This window comes from Chlorocebus sabaeus, chromosome 14 (genome assembly GCF_047675955.1).
Source record: "Chlorocebus sabaeus isolate Y175 chromosome 14, mChlSab1.0.hap1, whole genome shotgun sequence".
Taxonomy (NCBI): Eukaryota; Metazoa; Chordata; class Mammalia; order Primates; family Cercopithecidae; genus Chlorocebus; species Chlorocebus sabaeus.
Window position 1 is genome coordinate 68,222,769 of NC_132917.1, and position 22,800 is coordinate 68,245,568.

Below are 22,800 nucleotides of genomic sequence, written 5' to 3' on the forward strand. Positions count from 1 at the left end.
AGGTGATAGTTGTAGCCTAAAGGTGGTCAGAGGCCAACAGGAAGATCTAGCCCCTGATAGAGGTTGGGAATGGGATTTCTTCCTTCCTGGATATCTCACATCTTTGTCACATGAGCCCCTTTCTCTAGGAGTCCCTTTCTTCTAGGTGGTTTTGCTTTTTTGTTGAGCATTCCCTGAAACAGGAGACCTGTCGGGAAGAATCCCATGCTGGCTGCTTAAAATGTCCAACAAGAATTTTGTTTTTATGGAGGGCGGGGTGGGGAGAGGCACTGAGAGGAGCCTAAAGACACCCCTTCTGCACTTCTGCATGACGAACACAAGACTTGGCATGGCACAGGAGTTTGACAGAGTTTGTGAACTGAGCTGAGACTCAGCAGCCCCCCTCACCACAAAAGCTTTTTGGCAAAGAGCTCCAAGGAGGCACCCAGTATAGCTGCAGCTGCTGACGGGTGCCATCGAGTGACCACAGTCCTGGCCAGGGCTGTCAGAACTAAGTGGGAAAAATGCTGGGACTACAGGGAGCCACAGGCTACACAGAAGGGGCCTTCTGTTTTGTTGCTTAGAACTTCTCTCGTTAGGCTATCTTTGATGTATTACTTCAAGGACAAAAACGAGAACTTCTCACCATTTTGCCTTATGTGTCATCATTTTAAAGATAAGACATATGCTTAGTGGAAGCATTCACTTTCTTAAAGGCAAATGTCTACCACAGATGGTCCCTTGAAGAGCATTAAAGAATTGGGATATGAGGTGAAGGGGTGGCCTGCCCCTCCACACCTGTGGGCGTTTCTTGTTAGGTGGAACGAGAGACTTGAGAAAAGAAATGAGACACGGAGACAAAGTATAGAGAAAGAAAAAGTGGGCCCAGGCGATCAGCGCTCAGCATACAGAGGACCCACGCTGGCACCGGTCTCTGAGTTCCCTCAGTATTTATTGATCATTGTCTTTACCATCTTAGAAAAAGGGAAGTGGCAGGATAATAGGATCATCGTAGGGAGAAGGTCAGCAGTAAGACATATGAATAAAGATCTCTGTGACATGAATAAGTTTAAGGAAAAGTGCTGTGCCTTGATATGCATATGCAAACATCTCCATAAACCTTTTTAGTGCATAGAGCAGCATTGCTGCTAGCAAGTCCCACCTTCAGTCCTAAGGCGGTTTTCTCCTTTCTCAGTAAACAGAACATACTATTGGGTTTTACACCGAGATGTTCCATTGCCCAGGGATGGGTAGGAGACAGATGCTTTTCTCTATCTCAGCTGCCAAGAGGCCTTCTTTCCTCTTATACTAGTCCTCCTCAGCACAGACCCTTCATGGGTGTCAGGCTGGGGGACGATCAGGTCTTTCCCTTCCCATGAGGCCATATTTCAGACTATCACATGGGGAGAAACCTTGGACAATACCTAGCTTTCCTAGGCAGAGGTCCCTGCGACCTTTGGCAGTGTACGTGTCCCTGGGTACTTGAGATTAAGAGAATGGTGATGACTTTTCACAAGCATACTACCTTCAGGCACTTGTTTAACAAAGCACACCCTGCATAGCCCAAAATCCGTTAAACCTTGAGTCACCACAGCATATGTCTCTTTCAAGGACAAGGTTGAGGGTAGGGTCACAGATTAACAGCATCTCAAATACAGAACAAAATGGAGTCTCTTATGTCTACTTCTTTCTGTATAGACACGGTAACAGTCTGATCTCTCTTTCTTTTCCCCACATGAGGATTGTGGGACATTAAAGATCTAGAATGTGTAGAAAATGGACCCTGAGAACCTTTCATCTTTGACCTCTAAATTGGGGCAACTTTCCATCCTAGGCGCCAATAATTAAATCAACAAAGAGCTGAACGAATTTAAGAGATTTTAGGAGATGTTAGGTACCCCCCAGCATTGCTAAACACTGTGCAGGCTACAGAGTCCTGCAGATATGAATGCTGCACCTCCACTATTTATGATCTGATGGAGGGAGACTAAGCTCGGGGGATACCTGGGGATGGGGAGCTTGTGTTCACCTCCCAGACAGAACTTACCATTCTGAAATGTTCCCCACTCATCCAACTGGGTTTTCTTTTCTTTCTTTCTTTCTTTCTTTTTTTTTTAATCTCTGTGCAGTGCCTTATATTTGTCCATGAAAGACACTGAAAAAGGAATAAAAGAACTGAATCTAGAGAAGGACAAGAAGATTTTTAATCACTGCTTCACAGGTAAAAGCACTTGCGGGCCTGAAATAGGGCAACTGGGAAGGCGATGTGGAGTCCTCCTTTGGCCTCGTCTGTGAGGTGGGGGTATGAGGTATGGGGGTTGGAAGGGGTCCCAGAATGCAGCCTGGTGAGCCTGAGAATGAAGCTCCTGCAGAGTGAAAATAGAAAGTTGTTGTTCAAGCTAACGATTTTGTTCAAGCTTTATTTGTTCAAGTTAACATTTGTTCAAGCTAACGTTCCAATCAAAGGATTTTTTTCCTCAATAAATGGCATTATGTTGAGGCTTACTAAAAATAGACACAGAATTGGATAAGATGCAACCCTTACTACGATAAACAGGGATTAAGGCATACAATGTAAGTTGTAAATGACAATATTAGGGCTATCAGAGGCTACACAGGGTCAGGTATTAAGTGGAATGAGTTTAGGTAGTATGGTGTAGTGGTTAAAAACATGCCCTTTAGAGCCAGACTACCTTGGTTCAAATCCTGGCTCTGCAACTTACTAGTTACAAAACCTTGGCTCAATAACTTAGCCTCTCTGTGCTTCACTTTCTCTGTCTATTTAGTGGGGATAACCACAGTGCACCTACTTCAGAGGCTTGCCATTATGTGCGTAGAGCAGTTCCTGGCACACACTCAGTGCTATATGGTGCAAGCTCAAGTGGTTATTGTGTTTTAAGGGGTCACATGTCTGTACAACCAATTCCAGGGGTTCAGAAAAAGAGAAAGAGCTCAGGGGTTGATGGGATGAATAGGATGTGGCACCCAAATTTGACCCTGAAAGATGGGTAGAATTTCATTAAATACTTTTGAGAGGATTTTTGATGAGGTGGCAGGGCAGAGGATGGGCAGAGGATGGTGAGGACAAAGTTATGAGACAGACATGTGCGGAATATGCATCTAGAAAAAGAAACTGACCCGCCTAGTAGGGCTGATGGTTCATCAGGGGGAGCAAAATGGGATGTATAATTTGGCACTAAGTTTGTCAGATACCAGACCTGGCTTTCTTATGGTGACAAGAGAGGTCAAAGGAAGAAAACTCCGAGCTGATACAGCAAATGTGGAATCTAAGAGGATATGCTGTCAACAGATAATCCATGAAACTGGTCCAGGTCAGGATTGGCAAGGCTAAGGGGAAAAGGCTATGATCAGTCCTCCGGGGGAATGAGCCTCAGAGTCAAGGCAGCAGCCCATGAGCATCAGATAAGGCAGGGCTGAGATCTGGGATCAAGACACCAAGCTGTGGGTGGTGGTATGAGAAAGTGACAAGAGCAAGGCAAGGTCCTAACTCTAGCAGGACCGAGGTCACTGCAACCACCTTGGACAAAGGGAACAGGAGGGGATCTCAGTGTCACCTCGGGCACACAATCCAGGTCAGATTGATTTCCTGTGTAATGTGTTACTGAGTCCCAGAGTATTGGGTGGCGGCTGCGGCTTCTTCTTCTTCTTCTTCTTCTTCTTCTTCTTCTTCTTCTTCTTCATCTTCATCTTCATCTTCATCTTCTTCTTCTTTCTTCCTCTTCCTCTTCTTTTTCTTTCTTCTTCTTCTTCTTCCTCTTCCTCTTCTTTTTTTTTTGAGGCAGAGTTTCACTTTTGTTGTTCAGGCTGGTGTGCAGTGGAGCGATCTTGGCTCACTGCAACCTCTGCTGCCCAGGTTCAAGCGTGATTCTCGTGCCTTAGCCTCCTGAATAGCAGGATTACAGATGTGCACCACATCTGTAATTTTTGTGGCTAATTTTTGTATTTTTAGTAGAGATGAGGTTTCACCATGTTGGCCAGACTGGTCTCAAACTCGCAACCTCAGGTGATCTGCCTGCCTTGGCCTCTGAAAGTGGCCTGTAATCCCTAAGATTCCAGGTGGGCTAGTATCTCTTAAATCCCTGTTGTTGAAGGTCAGGGTGGATTCTGGACATTTCTATGGGTGCAGCCTTCATGGGGGAGTCAGGTGGCCTCGGCTGGAGATGAAGGCTGCAGCGGAGCCTGGGACCCAGCAGTGCTGACACATGATGGGAGACCTTAAATGTCCGACGACTGGGAAACTAGACCAAACTTATCTTTCAGGCTTCAGCATGCTTCACCGAGTGGGCATGGATGCAAGGGTTGGAACACTTAAAAGTGACAGCCCAGGGTAGTTGTGACTTTGGTCTAAGATCACTCAAATTCCCTGAGCCTTAGTTTTCTCATCCTTAAAATAAGGACTGCACTTACTGCCCTGCCTCTTTACAGGCTGCTATGAAGATAGAAAGAAGAAATGCAGTGTCACTTAGTTTATCCTTGTGCAGAAAGAAAAGTGAGCAAAAGCCTTTCATATATGAAATTCACGTAAGGCTCACTATCCAACTGCTGTCACTCCTGTTCTGAGGGCGGCATCCCTACTGCTTTTGCCTGGATGACAGGACAGGCAGGCTGTCATGTTGACTCCCTTGTTGGCTACATTTGTAAGGAACACACTGCTTTTTATTTTTTAGTTTTTAAGTTGACACATAGTGGTACGTGTTTATGGGGCACAATTATGTTCTGATACACATATACATTGTGCAATGATCAAATCATGGCAATTAGTGTATCCATCACCTCAAATATTTATCATTTTTTTGTTGTAAGAACAAACATGCTGTTTTTAATACAAAGCTTCATTGTAACCTGCTAATAATCCAAAGTATGGGTCAATTTCATTTTCTTCTCTTTGCAATCATCTCTTGAGGCAGAAGGTTGCTTAAATGATTTCTCAAGGTCCCTGCTAGACTCTGCAAAGGCAGACAATCAGTGCAGGTGATGTCATTGAATTTTAATTTAGGACATATAGCCATCACATTATTTCCTATTTAAAAACTTGCAATGATTTCCCATTAGTCAAATTTCTTACTGTGCCATCAAAGCTCTCCCCACCCACCCTTCACCTCCCTCCTCCTCTTGTTTCCTTTTGCCTTCTTTCCACCAACTCCTCCCCTGCCCCGTGGGGCTGCTTTGTGCCTGAGTGCATCTGTTCACACTGCTGCCCCCTCAGCCTGTGCTGGTTCCTCTGCATCCTGCCTCACATGCTTGGCAAACGCCTACTCATGTTTTAAGCCTCTGCCCAGTGTCACTTCCTGTATGAATCTTTTCCTGATGGTGCATGCACAACCCTCTTCTCTCACCTCCTCCACCTCTTTCACACCTTCAGATTAGACCCAGTAGTCTCGCAACTGACTTATAGCAGAGTACTTGTTACAAGACTTATTTATTACACCCATCATGCCCTTTTACAGTCCTTGAGGGAATTTCTTCAACACCCAGTAGAGTACCTAGCATCTAGTAGGTACTCAGTGAACGTTTGTCCATTAATGGGATAAGTGAGTGGGTTAGTAAAACCCATTTCCTTGATGCATGTGTTGCTTTTTTTTTTTTTTGACAAAGACTTTTTTATTTTTTTATTTTTAAAGTTATTATATTTTGAGATGGAGTCTTGTTATGTTGCCTGGGCTGGTCTTGAACTCCTGGGCTCAAGTGATCCTCCTGCCTCAGCTTTCAGAGTAGCTGGGACAACAGGTGTGCCACTATACCTGGTCATGTGTTTCTTCTTAAGCAGCATGTAGATGTTCTTAAAAACCCTTTACAGAGTTTTGTTTGTTTGTTTGTTTGTTTCTAGTGGGTATCTATCCCACTGATTTTGTTTTCTCTTTCTTGAAATAACAGGGGAGACAAGACAAGTCAGACCTGTGGGTGCGCTGGAGTCAGTTCAGGGGTGATTGTCAGGGGCTTGTTCTTCCGTAAGGAAGAGTTAACCTTCCCTGGCTTGTCCCATCTAGGTAACTGCGTCATTGATTGGCTAGTATCCAACCAGTCTGTTAGGAATCGCCAGGAAGGCCTCATGATCGCTTCATCACTGCTCAATGAGGGGTATCTGCAGCCTGCTGGAGACATGTCCAAGAGTGCAGTGGATGGAACTGCTGAAAACCCTTTCCTGGACAACCCTGATGCCTTCTACTACTTTGTAAGAAAAGCTCCCCATCTCTTCTTCCTGTAAGGGAGGCTGCCCTGAGCAGATTCTAGATTGATTTCAGGTTGTAGACATCTACAGCGTGCTGTTAGGCAGTGGGTAGGGACGTCAGCCAGGAAGAACAAGGGAATACCTAAAGTTTCCAGGCCCATTTAGAGCTTCTGTTATACCAGCATTTCCCAACTCAACAGCTGCCCTCTCCACAACACTCGCCCTGTCCAAGTGAATTTGTTATTATAAAAGGATACTACTGTTTACTTGAAAAAAAATTTTTAATGGATAAAGTTTATTATTTCCTATTTATTTATTTATTTATTTATTTTAGACATAGTCTTACTCTGTCACCCAGGCTGGAGTGCAGTGGTGTCATCTCGGCTGACTGCAACCTCCGCCTCCCGGGTTCCAGCGATTCTCCTGTCTCAGCTTCCCGAGTAGCTAGGATTACAGGCATGCACCATCACACCCAGCTAATTTTCCTATTTTTAGTAAAGACAGGGTTTCACCATGTTGGCCAGGCTGGTCTCGAACTCCTGACCTCAAGTGATCCACCCACCTCTGCCTCCCAATTATCTAATCTTATTCTAAGCAATAATTCATTTATAAAACTGTCTTAGACCCTAGTCCATGGCAAGCATAGTCTAAGACAAGAAGATATAGCCATATAGACAAGCGTGCTGGGGGGACAGGCAAAAATCCCACCCTCCTGCAGCTTCCTTTCCAGAGGGGAAGCTATAAATCACAGGTTTGATGTGTTAGGTGCATTGTTCCAAATGTACATTAAAACACGTGACTCTTAATTCAAAATGTGTCCATGGATGTCACTTCCTGCAGTCATCTTGTGTACCTCCCAGAGTATGCTTACCCAGGATTGGGAAACACTGTATTATACAATGTCAACCTATTCTTAGGCCACCTGAGAAATTCAGCAATGGTGGATTTCTTGGGGGATTTTGGCAGTTTTGTTTCTATTTTGGATCAGAGCACAGAAGTTAGGAAGTTGCCTAAGAGAACCATCCTTCTTATAAACATGAAGTGAACACCCTAGAGAGTTTCATTTCACTTTAGGGGAAGTTCCACAGTCTGTTTCTGTTTTTTTTTCTTCAGTCCTTTGATCTGGCCATTTATAGCCATTTCAATGCAGGATTCTAAAAATACCCATCACAGTGGCTCCTCTTCCTTGGTCTGATTCATCATCCACTTTTGCTGAGCAAGTCCCAATTCCCTCATAACCTCAGGGGAAGAGGCTGGACTTTCACTTTTCTCCAAGAGGGGCCTCAGTGGCTAATGTTGAGCTGGTGATAGTATTGTGAATGAGAAATTAGCCTGCCCTGCTTTCAAGGATGTGACTGTGATATCCCAAGAGAAGGAAGGCTTTGAAGGTAGACATGTGCCTGGTTAGGAAGATGGAGCTAAAGTTAGGACACAGCTTGGGAAACCCTCCAGAATAAAAGGATATTGACAAAATCACACCTGAGTGGAGGCAAGAAAGGGACAGCCCCTGAAACAAGTAAAAGGAGGAGGAGAAACTTGCTTATCAAGGACCTTTGAAGTTCAGATTGGGATGTACACAGGAATGGAGGAAAATGAGGAGGCTGCCCTTATGGCTGGAGGGGAGGGGGAAATGGAGATGGCACAAGTTGCAATGTGCCAAAGACTGGCGACGTCAGCTTGCTGTTTGGTTTCCCAACAGCCAGACAGTGGGTTCTTCTGTGAAGAGAATTCCAGTGATGATGACGTGATTCTGAAAGAAGAATTCAGAGGGGTCATCATCAAGCAGGGATGTTTACTGAAGCAGGTGAGTGGCCACCACTGCTCCCATCTAGCCTTCTCCCTTTACAAGGTCCTTTTTGTTTTTAAGTTACCCAGTGACTTTTGGTTTGTTTGGTTAATAGTCAAGCAGAAAATGAAACTCACGGAGTGAAAGACGGATGAGTAGCTCTGTAGATATCAAAGTGGCTTTAGGTCAGGAAGATTGAGTTTGACAGGGCAGAAGATGTCCCTGCAAGTAGGAAAATGCCTCTTTTATCCATATCATAGTGAAAAAAAGATGTTTCAAGAAAAATATGGCCGGAGGAGATAAATTGTCTAAGAGATGGCATCCAAAAGACAAAGCTGTCCCATGGTAAAAGTACTTCCATTTTACCTGTCCCTCCTCCCTTCAAAACAACCAGGAAAACAGGAACAGGCCACGCCCAGAAGAGGAACAGAGTACACCACTGAGAGCAAAGAAGAGTCATTCCAGTCTGTGGGTAGGGCACGGCAAGACCGAAACCTGGGCGTGCAGAGGCCAGTTCACAGGAACAGCAGGCAAAAGTCAAATGCAGATTGAGGGCATGGACAGAGTCCTGGGGGGATGTCCAGGTGTCCAAAGGTACAGGCCACCATCAGTCTTGGAAGCAAGGGCTGGGGAGTGCTGAGGAGCCCCAGTCGGTTACCAGGTGCCAAGGCATATGATGCCAAGAGGTAAGAGATGGACGGGGCCAAGATGACTGAGGAAGCCAGGGCCAGCACCTGGTGGAGGACGTCGCAGGAAGACATGAGAATATTCAGGGGGAAGCTAGTTGATACTAGTACAAGGCATCTTAGAGGCCAAGGCTGCTTTGCAGGACCAAGGTCTTGCCTTCCTGGCTGTACTGTGAGCTGCCTTAAAAGCGCTGCTCAGTATATAATGGAGAGAATCGGTTGCCATCAGGAGATTTCCATGTACTGTCTATAGGCTCCATGGGACTGGGGGACTTGATTTACTTCATGTTAGGACCCTGAATGTCCATCTTAGTGATTGATGGAATGGGCAAGGAGGGAAGAACCAGAGAAGAGCCCATATTTATATTTATAAAGAGGGACTCTGGGCTGGGCTAGCTGAAAGGAGGTATAGATATGGATTTTGAGTTTCACTGGGGGAAGTGGGACATTCGAATGGAAAAATTACCTTCACATCAGGTTTTAAGAGAACAGTATCCTAAGAAATATATGGCAAGGATTTATAAAGAATTCATGGACTATTGTAATATTTTTGATGACAGGGTGACCAGCGGGCTAGATTAAAGGAAAGGCATGGGGCAGGGCCAGCCTTACACCGGGAAGGCTCGGGCAGTTGCCCATGGACAGTTTGCCTGCTGTTGCTTTCTCGTTGGTTCTGACAAACATTCCTATGTTCCTGGTTCTTTGATTGCAGGTGCTGGAATGTGGCTATTAAGCAAGAAGAGTAACTTGGGAGGGAATTTCCTTATTTTGTTGATTTCTTCCATCATTCTATATTGTTATCAGCTATTTCTTGTATTAGTTGATTGGACAAGCCGTAATCTAGAATGGGGCTCTTGGAAAGCCCAGGAAGAAGGTTAATAAAGAGTAGATAAAGTTGGACTGGAGCCATGTCTCAGTGAAGCAGCCCAGTAGGAGACCTGGGATGGTCAAAACTTGTGTGTGGGTAATGGTGCCTGGATGTATTTTGAAGACAATAGGGACAAGGATTGAACTTATGTGTTTTCCTTTGCTTTCCTTTGCCTAGCCTTTGATAGGTACAATTTCTCCTTAGCTAGCTTGGTTGGTGCACATTTTAATATCCCAGGGAACTGTTAAAACTACATGCCAGGCCAATTAAATCAGAACCTCCGGATTTTTACAGCTCCCAGTAGATTCTGATGTGCAGCCAAGGCTGAGAACCACTGAGCCAGCCTTTTTCTTAAAAGCAAATTTATTCTATTATCAGTATACAAGTTAAATAATCTTTCTTTCTTAGAAGCTTCCTTTTTATGTGAAGAAAACAGAAATCTATGTGCATAAAGGAATTTTGTTCTTTTCCAATATTCTTTCCTCTGAATTTTATTTTTTTTCAGGGAATGGGGAGCAAAAACCTTTTCAATTTGAATTGACACTTCCCCTTAATGTTTCTAATCTCTTAGCTCAGTGGTTAGTAACCATGGTTTACATCAAAATTACCCAAGGGAATTCTCAGAATTTTAAAACTTTGTTTTAAAATCCAAAAGTAAGCCTCCCTTGTGTTTGCTGCTGGGAGTTAGCCAGGATTAACCTTATAGAAGCCTTGTTATAATGAAAAAGGACACCTGTGCTCCACACCTCATAGATGGGAAGTAGCTGTGGCCAACTGGGGGCCATCACCCCTGCCCCATCATTTCCACTTTTCTCATCCCAGGATAAATAATCTTACTTGGCAACAAGTTTGAGGACGAATGATCTTAGATTACATTCAATATAATCCCTTTTTATGTAATTGCTTCTGCTATAACAATGAATAAAGTATCTGCTTGTTTGATTCTCAACCACATTTAGGTTCCTTGAGGGAGAGGAACAATGTGTTATATATGCTTCTCTTGTATCTGCCGCAGAGTTCAGCATCCTTCTTGATTTATCATAGGCAATGAACATTTGGGGAGCTAGTTAAGTCAAATATAAGTAGATGACTTTGACAGTTCAGTGGCAACTCTTGGAAACCCAAGGCATACAAGCATTTCTTAATATTCCTTAGAAAATACTCATTAAGTGAAAGATGACCAGAAATGTACCACTAACATCCAACTCTTCAATGTGTCACACTGTGATGTCAGTGAGGGCTTAAAGGGAATATGGTGGTTGGGCAACATTGGCTGATTTCACATCCTCTTGTTGCCTTCCTCTTCCATTGACTCATAATAAGTTGGTGATTGTCCAGCAATTGCACAATACAGCATGATATGTGTGTCTGTCAGTGAAGAGGAAATGGTATGGGGTGGCAACTTTTGTGTTGTTATTCTGAAGGGCAACATTACTTAAGGCAAAGAGCAGCAATGTATATTTTTGGAAGTCTATGCTTTGCAAAAGTCATTTTGGACATGATATAGCAGGTAGGAATATTTTCTGTCCTTGCATATGACTCTGCAAGGGTTCCAGCTCCATCCTTCAGGAAGTAGAAAGTTCTTTGGAAATGAGTTCCTTCACCAAATGTTTCGCTAAAAAACTTAGGCCCATTTCTGAAAGCTTCCTTGAAGCTCCTCTGGATCTATAAAGGAGGCACTGTTTGCTAAAACCACACACGTTTTACTGCTTTCAGCACAAGTACAATGAAAAATGTTGGCAAATTTGTATACATGCTTGCCAATATGTGGTGGTTTAAAAATTACAAATAAGGCCGGGCGCAGTGGCTCACACCTGTAATCCCAGCACTTTGGGAGGCCGAGACGGGCGGATCACCAGGTCAGGAGATCGAGACCATCCTGGCTAACACGGTGAAACCCCGTCTCTGCTAAAAATACAAAAAATTAGCCGGGCGTGGTGGCGGGCGCCTGTAGTCCCAGCTACTCAGGAGGCTGAGACAGGAGAATGGCGTGAACCCGGGAGGCGGAACTTGCAGTGAAGCTGAGATTGCGCCACTGCATTCCAGCCTGGGCGATGAGCAAGACTCCATCTCAAAAAAAAAAAAAAATTACAAATAATATTCCTTGTATTGGCAAGATAGAAACCGTGTATCTTTTAATATAATAATATTTTTGGCTTCTGGAGTTAAGTTATTTGAATTTTCTGTGGGAAATCATAGAGTCAGGTTTACCGTGACAGTTTAAAATCTGCTATACACTAATGGAAAAAACTTGGTAACTCATGGCAAGTACAAACAGATATGAAGCAGCTGCTGTATGCCAGGCACTGTGGCCCTGGGGAGCAAAGATAAGCAAAACACAAATCCTGCCCTTAAAACTCAGTCTAGACAATGTCAGCGTTTAATTCTATTGGGAAAGGACAAGTCGTCACCTTCTTTCTTCTTCTTTCTTCCTTCCTCTTTCCTTCCTCCTACCTTCCTCCTCCTTTTCTCCTCCTCCTCCTCTTCCTCCTCTTCTTCTTCCTTCTTTGTCATGTCTGTTATAGCAACATGCATTTCCACTCCTACTGCAGCTACCTAAGATTTAGTTCCTAATAATTTTATGCCTGGATCGTTGTGATCCTTCCCTAATGAATTCTTTCTTACTTATTATCTTTTCCCTGGCTTTCCTTTAATCTAGCCAGCTGGTCCATCCTGCGCTTTGTCACCATATTAATCTTCTTAAAATGTAATTGTCATTCTTTCACTTCCTACTCAAAAGCCATCAACAACAAACCCTGCCTTTTATTTCCACTGAATCCCTGTCCACTTTTCCCACCTTGCCTTTGCTGCTCTTCACAAACCCTACATTCTAGTCAGACTGGTCTTATTCATCAACACCTGAGTATGTCTTTTGCATTCCCACTTCTGCTCTTGTGTTGTCAGTTGTCCTCCTACCCACCTTTTCCTGCCCATCTAAATCCTGCGTCCCACATGGATAAGTGCAGATCTTTATGAGGCTTTCTTTGATATCCAAACCCCACAATCACACATTTCTTACTTAATGCCTTTGGAATCCATTATCTATACCAATTATTTGATTCGGGCATTTACTACTTTATATTTCAACATAGGTCATAAACTCTGTAAAGATTTTTTAAATCTTAAAAAGTTTTTAAATCTTAAAAAATCATAAACTCATCTTAAGCCTCTTTATTCCCCCTACATTACCTAACATAGTATATTGTACTCGATACTGCCTTATATCATACTGAAGCTGGCAGACAATAAGTAGAAATAATTTAATCCACCTCTTTGATCTAATAACATCCAAATTATTAATTGGCTGTAGTACTATCTCCCTGACAAAGACCTAGGCTGGAGTATTGTTATCCTGGAGTTAGTATTTCATTTTCTCTTTCTTTTCTCAATTCAGCAAATAATTATCCTGTAGGTATTGTATGTGCAGAGTGATGCTGGGAACTCACCATCCTTTCTTTTGATGTTGATCCTGAATACAGGGGCATAGGAGGAAAAACTGGAAAGTGAGGAAGTTCATCCTGAGAGAAGACCCTGCCTACCTGCACTACTACGACCCTGCTGGGGTAAGATCCTGTGGTTCCTACATCCATTCAAATAAATAAATCCACTTCATTTATAATCAGGACTTCCTATTCCCCCTCTACTCTGTTGATATCCCCTTTTTCTCTTTACTGGCCCACTTTTTGTTTCTCCCATTCTCCTCTACCTTTTTCTATCTACTTTCAATGCAAAGATCTGAGATCTTGGGCCTCTGAGGTCAGTATAAGCTTAGGGATGGAACAAAATATCACTATATTGTAATTTATTTGGTCAACTCAACATATTGTTTCCCCAGTCTGATATTTTCAGGGGAATTAAATCAGTCCATGGTTTAATATGCATAAAGGTGATAATTCCTCATCCAGATAAACTTGGAAGAGGGTATGAAATCCAGCAATTTGGGCTGTTGATTGTTGAAGAGGGCTTTTTCCACTGTAAAATGAACCACTTTGAAAGCATGAAGACAACTCTGGGTAGGGTGCTCAGCCTCTGCTTGTAGCACTGGGCTCTTTGACTTCCCCTTGATTCCTATATTGCTGCATCAGGTGCATGGGACGAAAGAGCTCTGGAAACATGTAGCTCTTTTTTGGTGGGATACAGTGACCTGAGCGTCTCCACCTCTCCTGTCACTTTTCTCTAGATTGAAGTCCAGATTGACTTGCATTTTCTCATCCAGCCTCCTGGGCCCACTGAAGCAGGGTGTGGAGGATCTGGGAGGACCCTAGATTTGGAAGCAGTTTTCTTTAATCTCCTTCTGCTCTTACTTATTTTGGGGACCCTGATGTATACTAGAGTGAATCTGGCTTTTTCACCAAGAGGATGAGGTCTCTCTGTATGCTGTATTTTGGAAACATAACAAACAACTCCTTTCTTCTTTAGGCAGAAGATCCCCTGGGAGCAATTCACTTGAGAGGCTGTGTGGTGACTTCAGTGGAGAGCAACTCGAATGGTAAGATGAATTTCTGTGTGAGAGAGGTGTGTCCGCTCAGACTCCCCTCCCACACCTGGACATCCTGGGCCAACATTAATCAATCAATTAATTAATCAATCAATTAATTAATCAGGATAAGCAGGAATGGGCCAGGCATGGTGGCTCACACCTTTAATCCTAGCACTTTGGGAGGCTGAGGAGGGCAGATCACTTGTAGTCAGGAGTTCGAGACCAGCCTGGCTAACCTGGTGAAACCCCGTCTCTACTAAAAATACAAAAATTAGCTGGGTGTGGTGGCATATGCCTGTGAATCGTTTGAACTTGGCAGGTTGCAGTGAGCTGAGATTGTGCTACTGCAATCCAGCCTGGGTGACAGAGCAGTACTCTGTCCCCCTCCCCCACTGCCAAAAAAAAAAGAAAAGAAAAGAAAAGAAAAAAAAAATAGCAGGAATGAATTTCCTGTCTGAAAACCTTGGAGAAACCAAGAGTTATTTTTTGTCTCCAAACTGCCGTCCAGGCTGTCCAGGCCTTGGGGAGTTGGATGGCTTTGTGGATGCCTCAAGCAAGTACATAAGCAATGCTGGGAAAACTCCATCACTTCACAATGGCTTAGAAGAAGAGCAATGAAGGGGTTGTACTAGAGGACCCCAGACCACAAGGCTATGATTTGGTGCATGGAATAACCACGTGGGTGTAGTTTGACTTCTCAGGTGCTGAGGACAAATGGTATATCTGGGGAGATGTGGTTTTGACATCCCATACCCTGGTTTTGTCCTGACATTTTGGTTTGTAGTATGATAAAGGCTGACAGGAAAACATCGTAACTGCAAATGCCTAGAGTTTGTGCCTGAATTTGCCCACCTCCACTCCCACCACCTAGAATTATACTTTGGTTTTGGGGCAGAGAGCATGCTGGTTCTTTATTTGATTTGTGATGTTTTAAGTCTTGTCACAGTATTGACCAGGTTATTGCCTTTTAGTCTTCAGCAGAACTCTGACTTAGCCCTTGATGCAAAACAGTTCAGGTTATACTTGTGGTACTATTGGTAGGTCTGGCTTTGTGTATGTATGTAAACATATATATACACACATACACATATATATATTATAAATATAAATATATAAGTGTATATTATAAATATAAATCTATATTAACAGAAAGACAGGTAGATAGATAGATATCAGGAGCAACCCTTGATTTATATTATGAGCAGAGGGAAGGTACCCATTAGAAACTATTAGAGGTTACTCATTAAACACTGTTGCTATACCAAGGTGAGAAATTTAGTTTGCTTGTAATCTATGAAAGAAAATGTTTCTCCTTAAGTGTTTTACCTATTTCTTAAAAATATATATACACACACAATCATACTATGTATCTACTGTATCAATACTATACATATAACTGTGCAATGAATTATTCTATAATCATACCTTGTTTGTATGTTTGAAAGCCACATAGTCAATTTCCTTAGAACAGGAAGAAAACAGAGATTTCGTGGCTTGCAGAGAAGGGTGGACCAAGTGGTCTTTCTGATGCCTGTGTGTGCGACCATTCTCCTTCTCTTTCCCCAGGCAGGAAGAGTGAGGAAGAGAACCTTTTTGAGATCATCACAGCAGATGAAGTGCACTATTTCTTGCAAGCGGCCAGCCCCAAAGAGCGCACAGAGTGGATCAAAGCCATCCAGGTGGCCTCCCGAACTGGGAAGTAAAGACACTCCTGCATTCCTCCTCCCCTCCTGCGGGAAGCCCACGGACAAGCTCAGTCCCGGACCTGTCCACTTCTGTGACAAATCAACGGGAAAGAGCCCAGGGGTGGGAAGTTTTCATGTGCAGGGGGGGCTGAATGTAACTCACCACGTGGCGCGCAAGCTTCCCCTGCATCGTATTGGTCACTGCAGCCCCTCCGCCCCTCTCCATGACCCCCAAGCAGATATAACAAGCTGTGCAGCCTCAGTAGGCTGCTTGCCCTCTCCAGGCCTCAGGGCCTTTTCTGGAAAACGAGCAAATTCAACTAGGAGATTCCTGAGGTTCCCCCCGCTTAAAAAAAAAAAAAAAAAAAAAAAAAGCCTCCCCTGTGGTTCTAACACTCGCAGAAGTGAAAGTGTATCTAGTTGATCTGCTGGTGTCCTTCCTTGGCTAAGTCTTGGCCTTCGGTTATCTTCAAATGCACCAGAACCGGAGCCAAGGCTTCCCTCTGAAACTGTTGCTGATCTGTAGTACCAGGAAGAAACCTCTTTTGTTCTCTTCTACTTGCTCTTGGCCTCGAGATCGTGTAACAAAACGAAGGAGAGCTCTCTTCTTTCTTCCTCATCCTACTCAAAAACTTCCCGAGAGCAGTGGTGGCTTTGAGGGTTTTGACTTTTATTACTTTTCGCAGCCTGGAAAGTTGTGTCTTCTGGGAAAGAGACCCGGGGAGGCCAGGAGTAGCTGAGGGTCTTTTCTATGCCCTGAAGCTGCCCAGAGGAGGCCTATTCCACCCTGGGTTGAGGCTGATCTGAGAGGGTCTCCCTTTGTTCCTTTCTGGAGCATTTCTCTAACGTTTATTACAATTAGGAGGGGGACCCCACATCTGTGAGATTCTGTTTCAGCTGAGGTTTACAGAGAAAAAAAAAGTGGTCAGATGGGTTCCCCCCATGGGTGAGAGGCCTGGGCAACTGCCTGGTGAGTGTGGAGACAGCTGCAGGAAGTGGAGGGGCTGAACTACCAGCCAGCTCACTGGATGATGGGTTAATTCAACAACTGCACTGAAAGGACTCAGAGCCACGCAGAACCTCTGAGAGGGGCTGTTAGCATTGTGCAGCATCTTCAATTCTCCAGTTAATGATATTCTATTTGTGCCTCAGCTTTAAGCACAAGTAGCATCAGCTCCTGCTTGAGTTCTGAGGGCATCGTGGCCCTATGATTAACCAGAGTGATCTAACCTAGACTAAAATTGGGAACTTGTGTGCAATTTTTGACCTGACCACTAACTAGTGTGATTGTTCTCCAAGACTGAGAAAGACAGCACCCATTGAAGCAGATATGTGTGTGAAAGTATATTTTTCAATTCCAGATTTTTAATTTTAAGGCCCCAGGAAAGAAAGGAGAGTAGAACCTTTTTCCTCATTTCATCAACTCCTCTCTTGCCCTCCCTCAATTCCCCTGTAACATTCCTGAGGCTGTTCCTACTCCCAGATGGTTTTATCAATAGCCTAGAGGTAAAGAACTGTCTTTTTCTTTGATTGTTTAATAAATTGTCTTTATAGAATGTACACAAGTTTTTCTACACTCAGTGTTAAAGTATTTATTAATGGGAAGTCAACTTAATGTTTTGAAATAAATATATGACTCTGTTTAATGCATTTTTGGTGTGTTGACTCTGTTTTCCCTTCTATTGATAACTCTCCCCTCTGCCTGGGCATGGTGGCTCATGCCTGTAATCCCAACATTTGAGGGGCCAAGGCGGGTGGATCACTTGAGATCAGGAGTTCAAGATCAGCCTGGCCAACATGGTGAAACCCCATCTCTACTAAAAAAAACCAAACAAACAAATGACTCTCCTTTCTTACAACTCAGTTTTATTTACTAAGGGTAACACTCTCTTTTATTTTTCATCATCACAATAGCTTTATGATTCTTTTGTATTATTATACTTTAAGTTCTGGGGTACATGTGTACAACATGCAGGTTTGTTACATAGGTATACATGTGCCTTGTTGATTTGCTGCACCCATCAACTCATCATTTACATTAGGTATTTCTCCTAATGCTATCCCTCCCCCAGTTCTCCACCCCCAAACAGACCCCAGTGTGCGATGTTCCCCTCCCTATGTCCATGTGTTCTCATTGTTCAATTCCCACTTATGAGTGAGAACATGTGGTGTTTGTTTTTCTCTTTTTGTATTAGTTTGCTGAGAATGATGGTTTGCAACTTCATCCATGTCCCTGCAAAGGACGTGAACTCATCCTTTTTTATGACTACATGGTATTCCATGGTGTATATGTGCCACATTTTCTTTATCCAGTCTATCATTGATGGGCATTTGGGTTGGTTCCAAGACTTTGCTCTTGTGAAGATTGCTGCAATAAACCTACATGTGCATGTGTCTTTATAGTAGAATTATTTATAATCTTTGGCTATATACCCAGTAATAAGATTGCTGTGTCAAATGGTATTTCTAGTTCTAGATCCGTGAGGAGTCGCCACGGTCTTCCACAATGGTTGAACTAATTTACACTCCCACCAACAGTGTAAAAGTGTTCTTATTTCTCCACATCCTCTCCAGCCTCTGTTGTTTCCTGACTTTTTAATGATCAACATTCTAACTGGGGTAAGATGGTATCACATTGTGGTTTTGATTTGCTTTTCTCTAATGACCAGTGATGATGAGAATTTTTTCGTAAGTTTGTTGACTGCATAAATGTCTTCTTTTGAGAAGTGTCTCTTCATATCCTTTGCCCATTTTGTGATGGGATTGTTGGTTTTTTTCTTGTAAATTTAAGTTCTTTGTAGATTTTGGATATTAGCCCTTTGTCAGATCCATAGATTGCAAAAATTTTCTCCCAATCTGTAGGTTGCCTGTTCACTCTGATGTTAGTTTCTTTTGCTGTGCAGAAGCTCCTTAGTTTAATTAGATCCCATTTGTCTATTTTGACTTTTGTTGCCATTGCTTTTGGTGTTTTAGTCATGAAGTCTTAGTCCATGCTTATGTCCTGAATGGTATTGCCTAGGTTTTCTTCTAGGGATTTTATGGTTTTATGTCTTGCATTTAAGTCTTTAATCCATCTTGAGTTAATTTTTGTATAAGGTGTAAGGAAGGGATCCAGTTTCAGATTTCTGCATATGGCTAGTCAGTTTTCCCAGCACCATTTATAAAATAGGGAATTCTTTTCCCATTGCTTGTTTTTGTCAGGTTTGTCAAAGAGCAGATGGTTGTAGATGTGTGGCGTTATTTCTGAGGCCTCTGTTCTGTTCCATTGGTCTATATATCTGCTTTAGTAACAGTACCATGCTGTTTTGGTTACTGTAGCCTCATAGTGTAGTTTGAAGTCAGGTAGCATGATGCCTCCAGCTTTGTTCTTTTTGCTTAGGATTGTCTTGGCTATGCAGGCCATTTTCTGGTTCCATATGAAATTTAAAGTAGTTATCCATCAAGCTGCTGTTGACTTTCTTCACATAATTAGAAAAACCTACTTTAAATTTCATATGGAACCAAAAAAGAGCCTGTATAGCCAAGACAATCCTAAGCAAAAAGAACAAAGCTGGAGGCATCAGGCTACTTGACTTCAAACTATACTACAAGGCTACAGTAACCAAAACAGCATGGTACTGGCACTAAAGCAGATATACAGACCGATGGAACAGAACATAGGCCTCAAAAATAACACCACACATCTACAACCATCTGATCTTTGACACACCTGATTAAAACAGTGAATGGGGGAAAGGATTCCTTATTTAATAAGTGGTGTTGGGAAAATTGACTAACCATATGCAGAAAGCTGAAACTGGATCCCTTCCTTACACCTTATACAAAAATTAACTCAAAATGGGTAAAGGCTTAAATGTAAGACATAAAACCATAAAAACCCTAGAAGAAAGCCTAAGCAATATCATTCAGGACATAGGCATGGGCAAAGACTTCACGACTAAAACATCAAAAGCAATGGCAACAAAAGCCAAAATAGATAAATGGGATCTAGTTAAACTAAAGAACTTCTACACAGCAAAAGAAACTATCATCAGAGTGAACAGGAAACCTACAGAATGGGAGAAAATTTCTGCAATCTATTCATTGTGACACAGGGCTAATATCCAGAATCTACAAAGAAACAAATTTGGAATAAAAAACCAACAACTTTATCAAAAGTGGGTGAAAGATATGAAGAGACACTTCTCAAAAGAAGACATTTATGTGGCCAACAAACCTATGAAAAAAGGCTCATCCTCACTGGTCATTGGAAAAATGCAAACCAAAACCACAATGTGATACCATCTCACCCCAGTTAGAATGTTGATCACTAAAAAGTCAGGAAACAACAGAGGCTGGAGAGGATGTGGAGAAAGAGGAATGCTTTTACACTGTTGGTGGGAGTGTAAATTAGTTCAACCTTTGTGGAAGACAGTGTGGCGATTCCTCAACGATCTAGAACTAGAAATGCCATTTGACACAGCAATCTTACTACTGTGTATATACCCAAAGGATTATAAATAAAGACACATGCTAATGTATGTTTATAAAGACACATGCTAATGTATGTTTATGGCAGCACTGTTCACCATAGCAAAGACTTGGAACCAACCCAAATCCCTGTCAATGATAGACTGGATAAAGAAAATGTGGCACATATGCATCATGGAATACTATGCAACCTTTAAAAAAGGATGAGTTCATGTCCTTTGCAGGGACATAGATGAAGCTGGAAACCATCATTCTCAGCAAACACAGGAACAGAAAACCAAACACCGCATGTTCTCACTCATAAATGGGAGTTGAACAATGAGAACACATGGACACAGGGAGGGGAACATCACACACCAGAGCCTGTTGAGGAGTTGGGGGCTAGGGAGGGGACAGCATTAGGAGAAATACCTAATGTAAATGACGGGTTGTTGGGTGTAGCAAACGACTGTGGCACTTGTATCACTTGTATACCTATGTAACAAACCTGCACATTCTGCACATGTATCCCAGAACTTCAAGTATAAGAAAAAAACAGAAAATACATTACTGATTTAAGGAGAGATATTAAGCTTCTCTTGTAGATACACACAGAAATATACACACATACAGTGGCTAAAATTCTACCCACAGAGAATGGTTTCCAAAAGCAGAATGAGGAACTTCCTTGGGTTAAAATAGCAACAGTGAGCAAGGCGAGGTGGTATATGCTTATCAGCTTACTTGAGAGACTGAGATAGGAGGATCCCTTGAGACCAGAAGTTCAAGGCTATAGTATGCAATCATCACGCCTATGAATAGTCACTGCACTCCAGCCTGTGGACCATAGTGAGACCCCATCTCTAAAAAACAAGCAGACAAACAAAACCCCAGTCTCTTCATGTTTGTTTGTATCAAGCTAAACAGAGTGTCATCATCATTTCTTTTGGATGTTGTGTGAAGCCTGATATAGACAGTCCTCATCAGCCTTAGGGAAGAAAATCACTAAAGTAATTACTTAATATTTTGGATTTCATTGTGTGTTCTGCTTTAAATAAGGAATTTCGGAACTGCGAGGTGTATTGGGAGATGTCACAGAGGAAACGGTAGAAGAAAGAGAAAGAAAATTATGAGGAAGTTAATTTAGTTTCTTTAAAAAAATAAACTTAGTGTGAAATTATAGCCCTCGGTGGTTTTGGCTCAGTTTCAGGGTAAACGGAAGGTAAAATTTAGCTGTCACTGAGGGAGAAAAAAGAGGATGGGAGGAGAAGTTTTCTAACACCACATTTGCTATTTAATTTGAGCTGTAGTAAGTTTCAAGGGGAAAATGCATAGGGCCATTAATGGGAGGTCAAGTGATAGAGTGGGAAAGGCAGTGGTCTTGGAGCCTGGAGCCTCAGTTTGAATCCCTGGTTTTACTGCATTTCTGACCACTCTTGAGTATTAGTTTCTTTGTCTCTAAAATGAAAGTAATATTCCTCTCATAGGGTTGTTAGGACTAAATGAAAGAATACCTGTAAGTCACCCGAAACAGGTGGGCACTCCACAAGTTCTGGTTTCCTTTCCTCTGACCCCTCTGCTGTAGAAGGTACTCCTGGCAATCTACACTCTGTAGTAGTGGCTTTCGACTTTTGGTCTGTGTCAGAATTGCCTGTGGAATTTTTTCATGGTACGTATGCCTGAAGCCCAAATTTAGGAATTCTGATTTCCTAAGCGTGCAGTAGGGTCTACATACTTTCACTACTGCTTTTTAAAAAAATAATCGGTAATTTTCACCAAAATTAAAGTTAAAAACTACTGATAAATTGCTTGACTCTCCACTGCTTACAGTTCAGACACTGATGCAATAGCCTGGCATCTAAGGGCCTTCACAAACTGGCCCTGACTTCCCTTTCCAGAAGGATGTCCCCTCTGCCTTCCTTTCACTCCAGACATAGCGGCCTCTTCATGGTCCTTGGAGGGTTGTCAGCTTTTGCAACCTTGTCTTGCCTATATAACCCCATGGCCTAGAACATTCTCTGCTCCAGCTCTGTTTCTCTCATTCTTCTTTATTCTTGAAGGCTTAGCCCTCCCTGTTATTCATTGCACTTTTCCCCACTTCCACGGTAGACCCTCTGCCACAGAATTTCTCTACTATCTATTTGCACCAGGCATTTACAAATAGTCACATACCATGTTGGACGTTTTAGGGTTTGTGTTTTTTGGGGTCAGAAAAGTATTGATGCTTCATAATTGTTTCAATCCTTTCTAATGCTTAACACGGTGCTTATGCATAGTGGGTGCCTATCAATGGCTGTTGGAATGAAGTAATTACCATCATCATGAGGAGGCTCCTTATGCAGGCATACCGTGTTTTACTGCATGTTGCTTTATTGCGCTCCTCAGAGATTGCAGTTTTTACAAATTTCAGGTTTCTGGCAACCCTGCATGGAGTAGGTCTATCAGCACCGTTTTTCCAACAGTGTGTGGTCACTTTGTGTCTCTGTGGCACATTTTGGTAATTCTTGCAATATTTCAAACTTTTTCACGCTTATTCTATCTGTTTTGGTGATCTTTGAGGTTACTATGTGATCGGTGATCTTTGAGGTTACTATTGTTATTGTGTTGGGACACTACGAACCATGCCCATCTAAGTCTGCAAACTTAATAAACGTCTATTGACTGTTCCACTGACTGG

General features: G+C 42.7%; 1 protein-coding gene across 3 annotated transcripts in view; it reads left to right on the forward strand.

The window, feature by feature from the left end:
• The window catches only part of PLEK (pleckstrin), a 68,650-nt gene extending 51,326 nt beyond the window's left edge, over positions 1-17,324 (forward strand). For all 3 annotated transcript variants that reach the window (XM_073023046.1, XM_007970407.3, XM_007970408.3), the window contains 6 exons: positions 2,109-2,200; positions 5,988-6,172; positions 7,869-7,973; positions 12,989-13,072; positions 13,929-13,998; positions 15,556-17,324. In XM_073023046.1, the coding sequence (XP_072879147.1) occupies positions 2,109-2,200; positions 5,988-6,172; positions 7,869-7,973; positions 12,989-13,072; positions 13,929-13,998; positions 15,556-15,692 (673 nt within the window). In that variant the 3' untranslated portion in view covers positions 15,693-17,324. The remainder of the gene's footprint in view (positions 1-2,108; positions 2,201-5,987; positions 6,173-7,868; positions 7,974-12,988; positions 13,073-13,928; positions 13,999-15,555) is intronic.
• Positions 17,325-22,800: the final 5,476 nt, after the last annotated feature.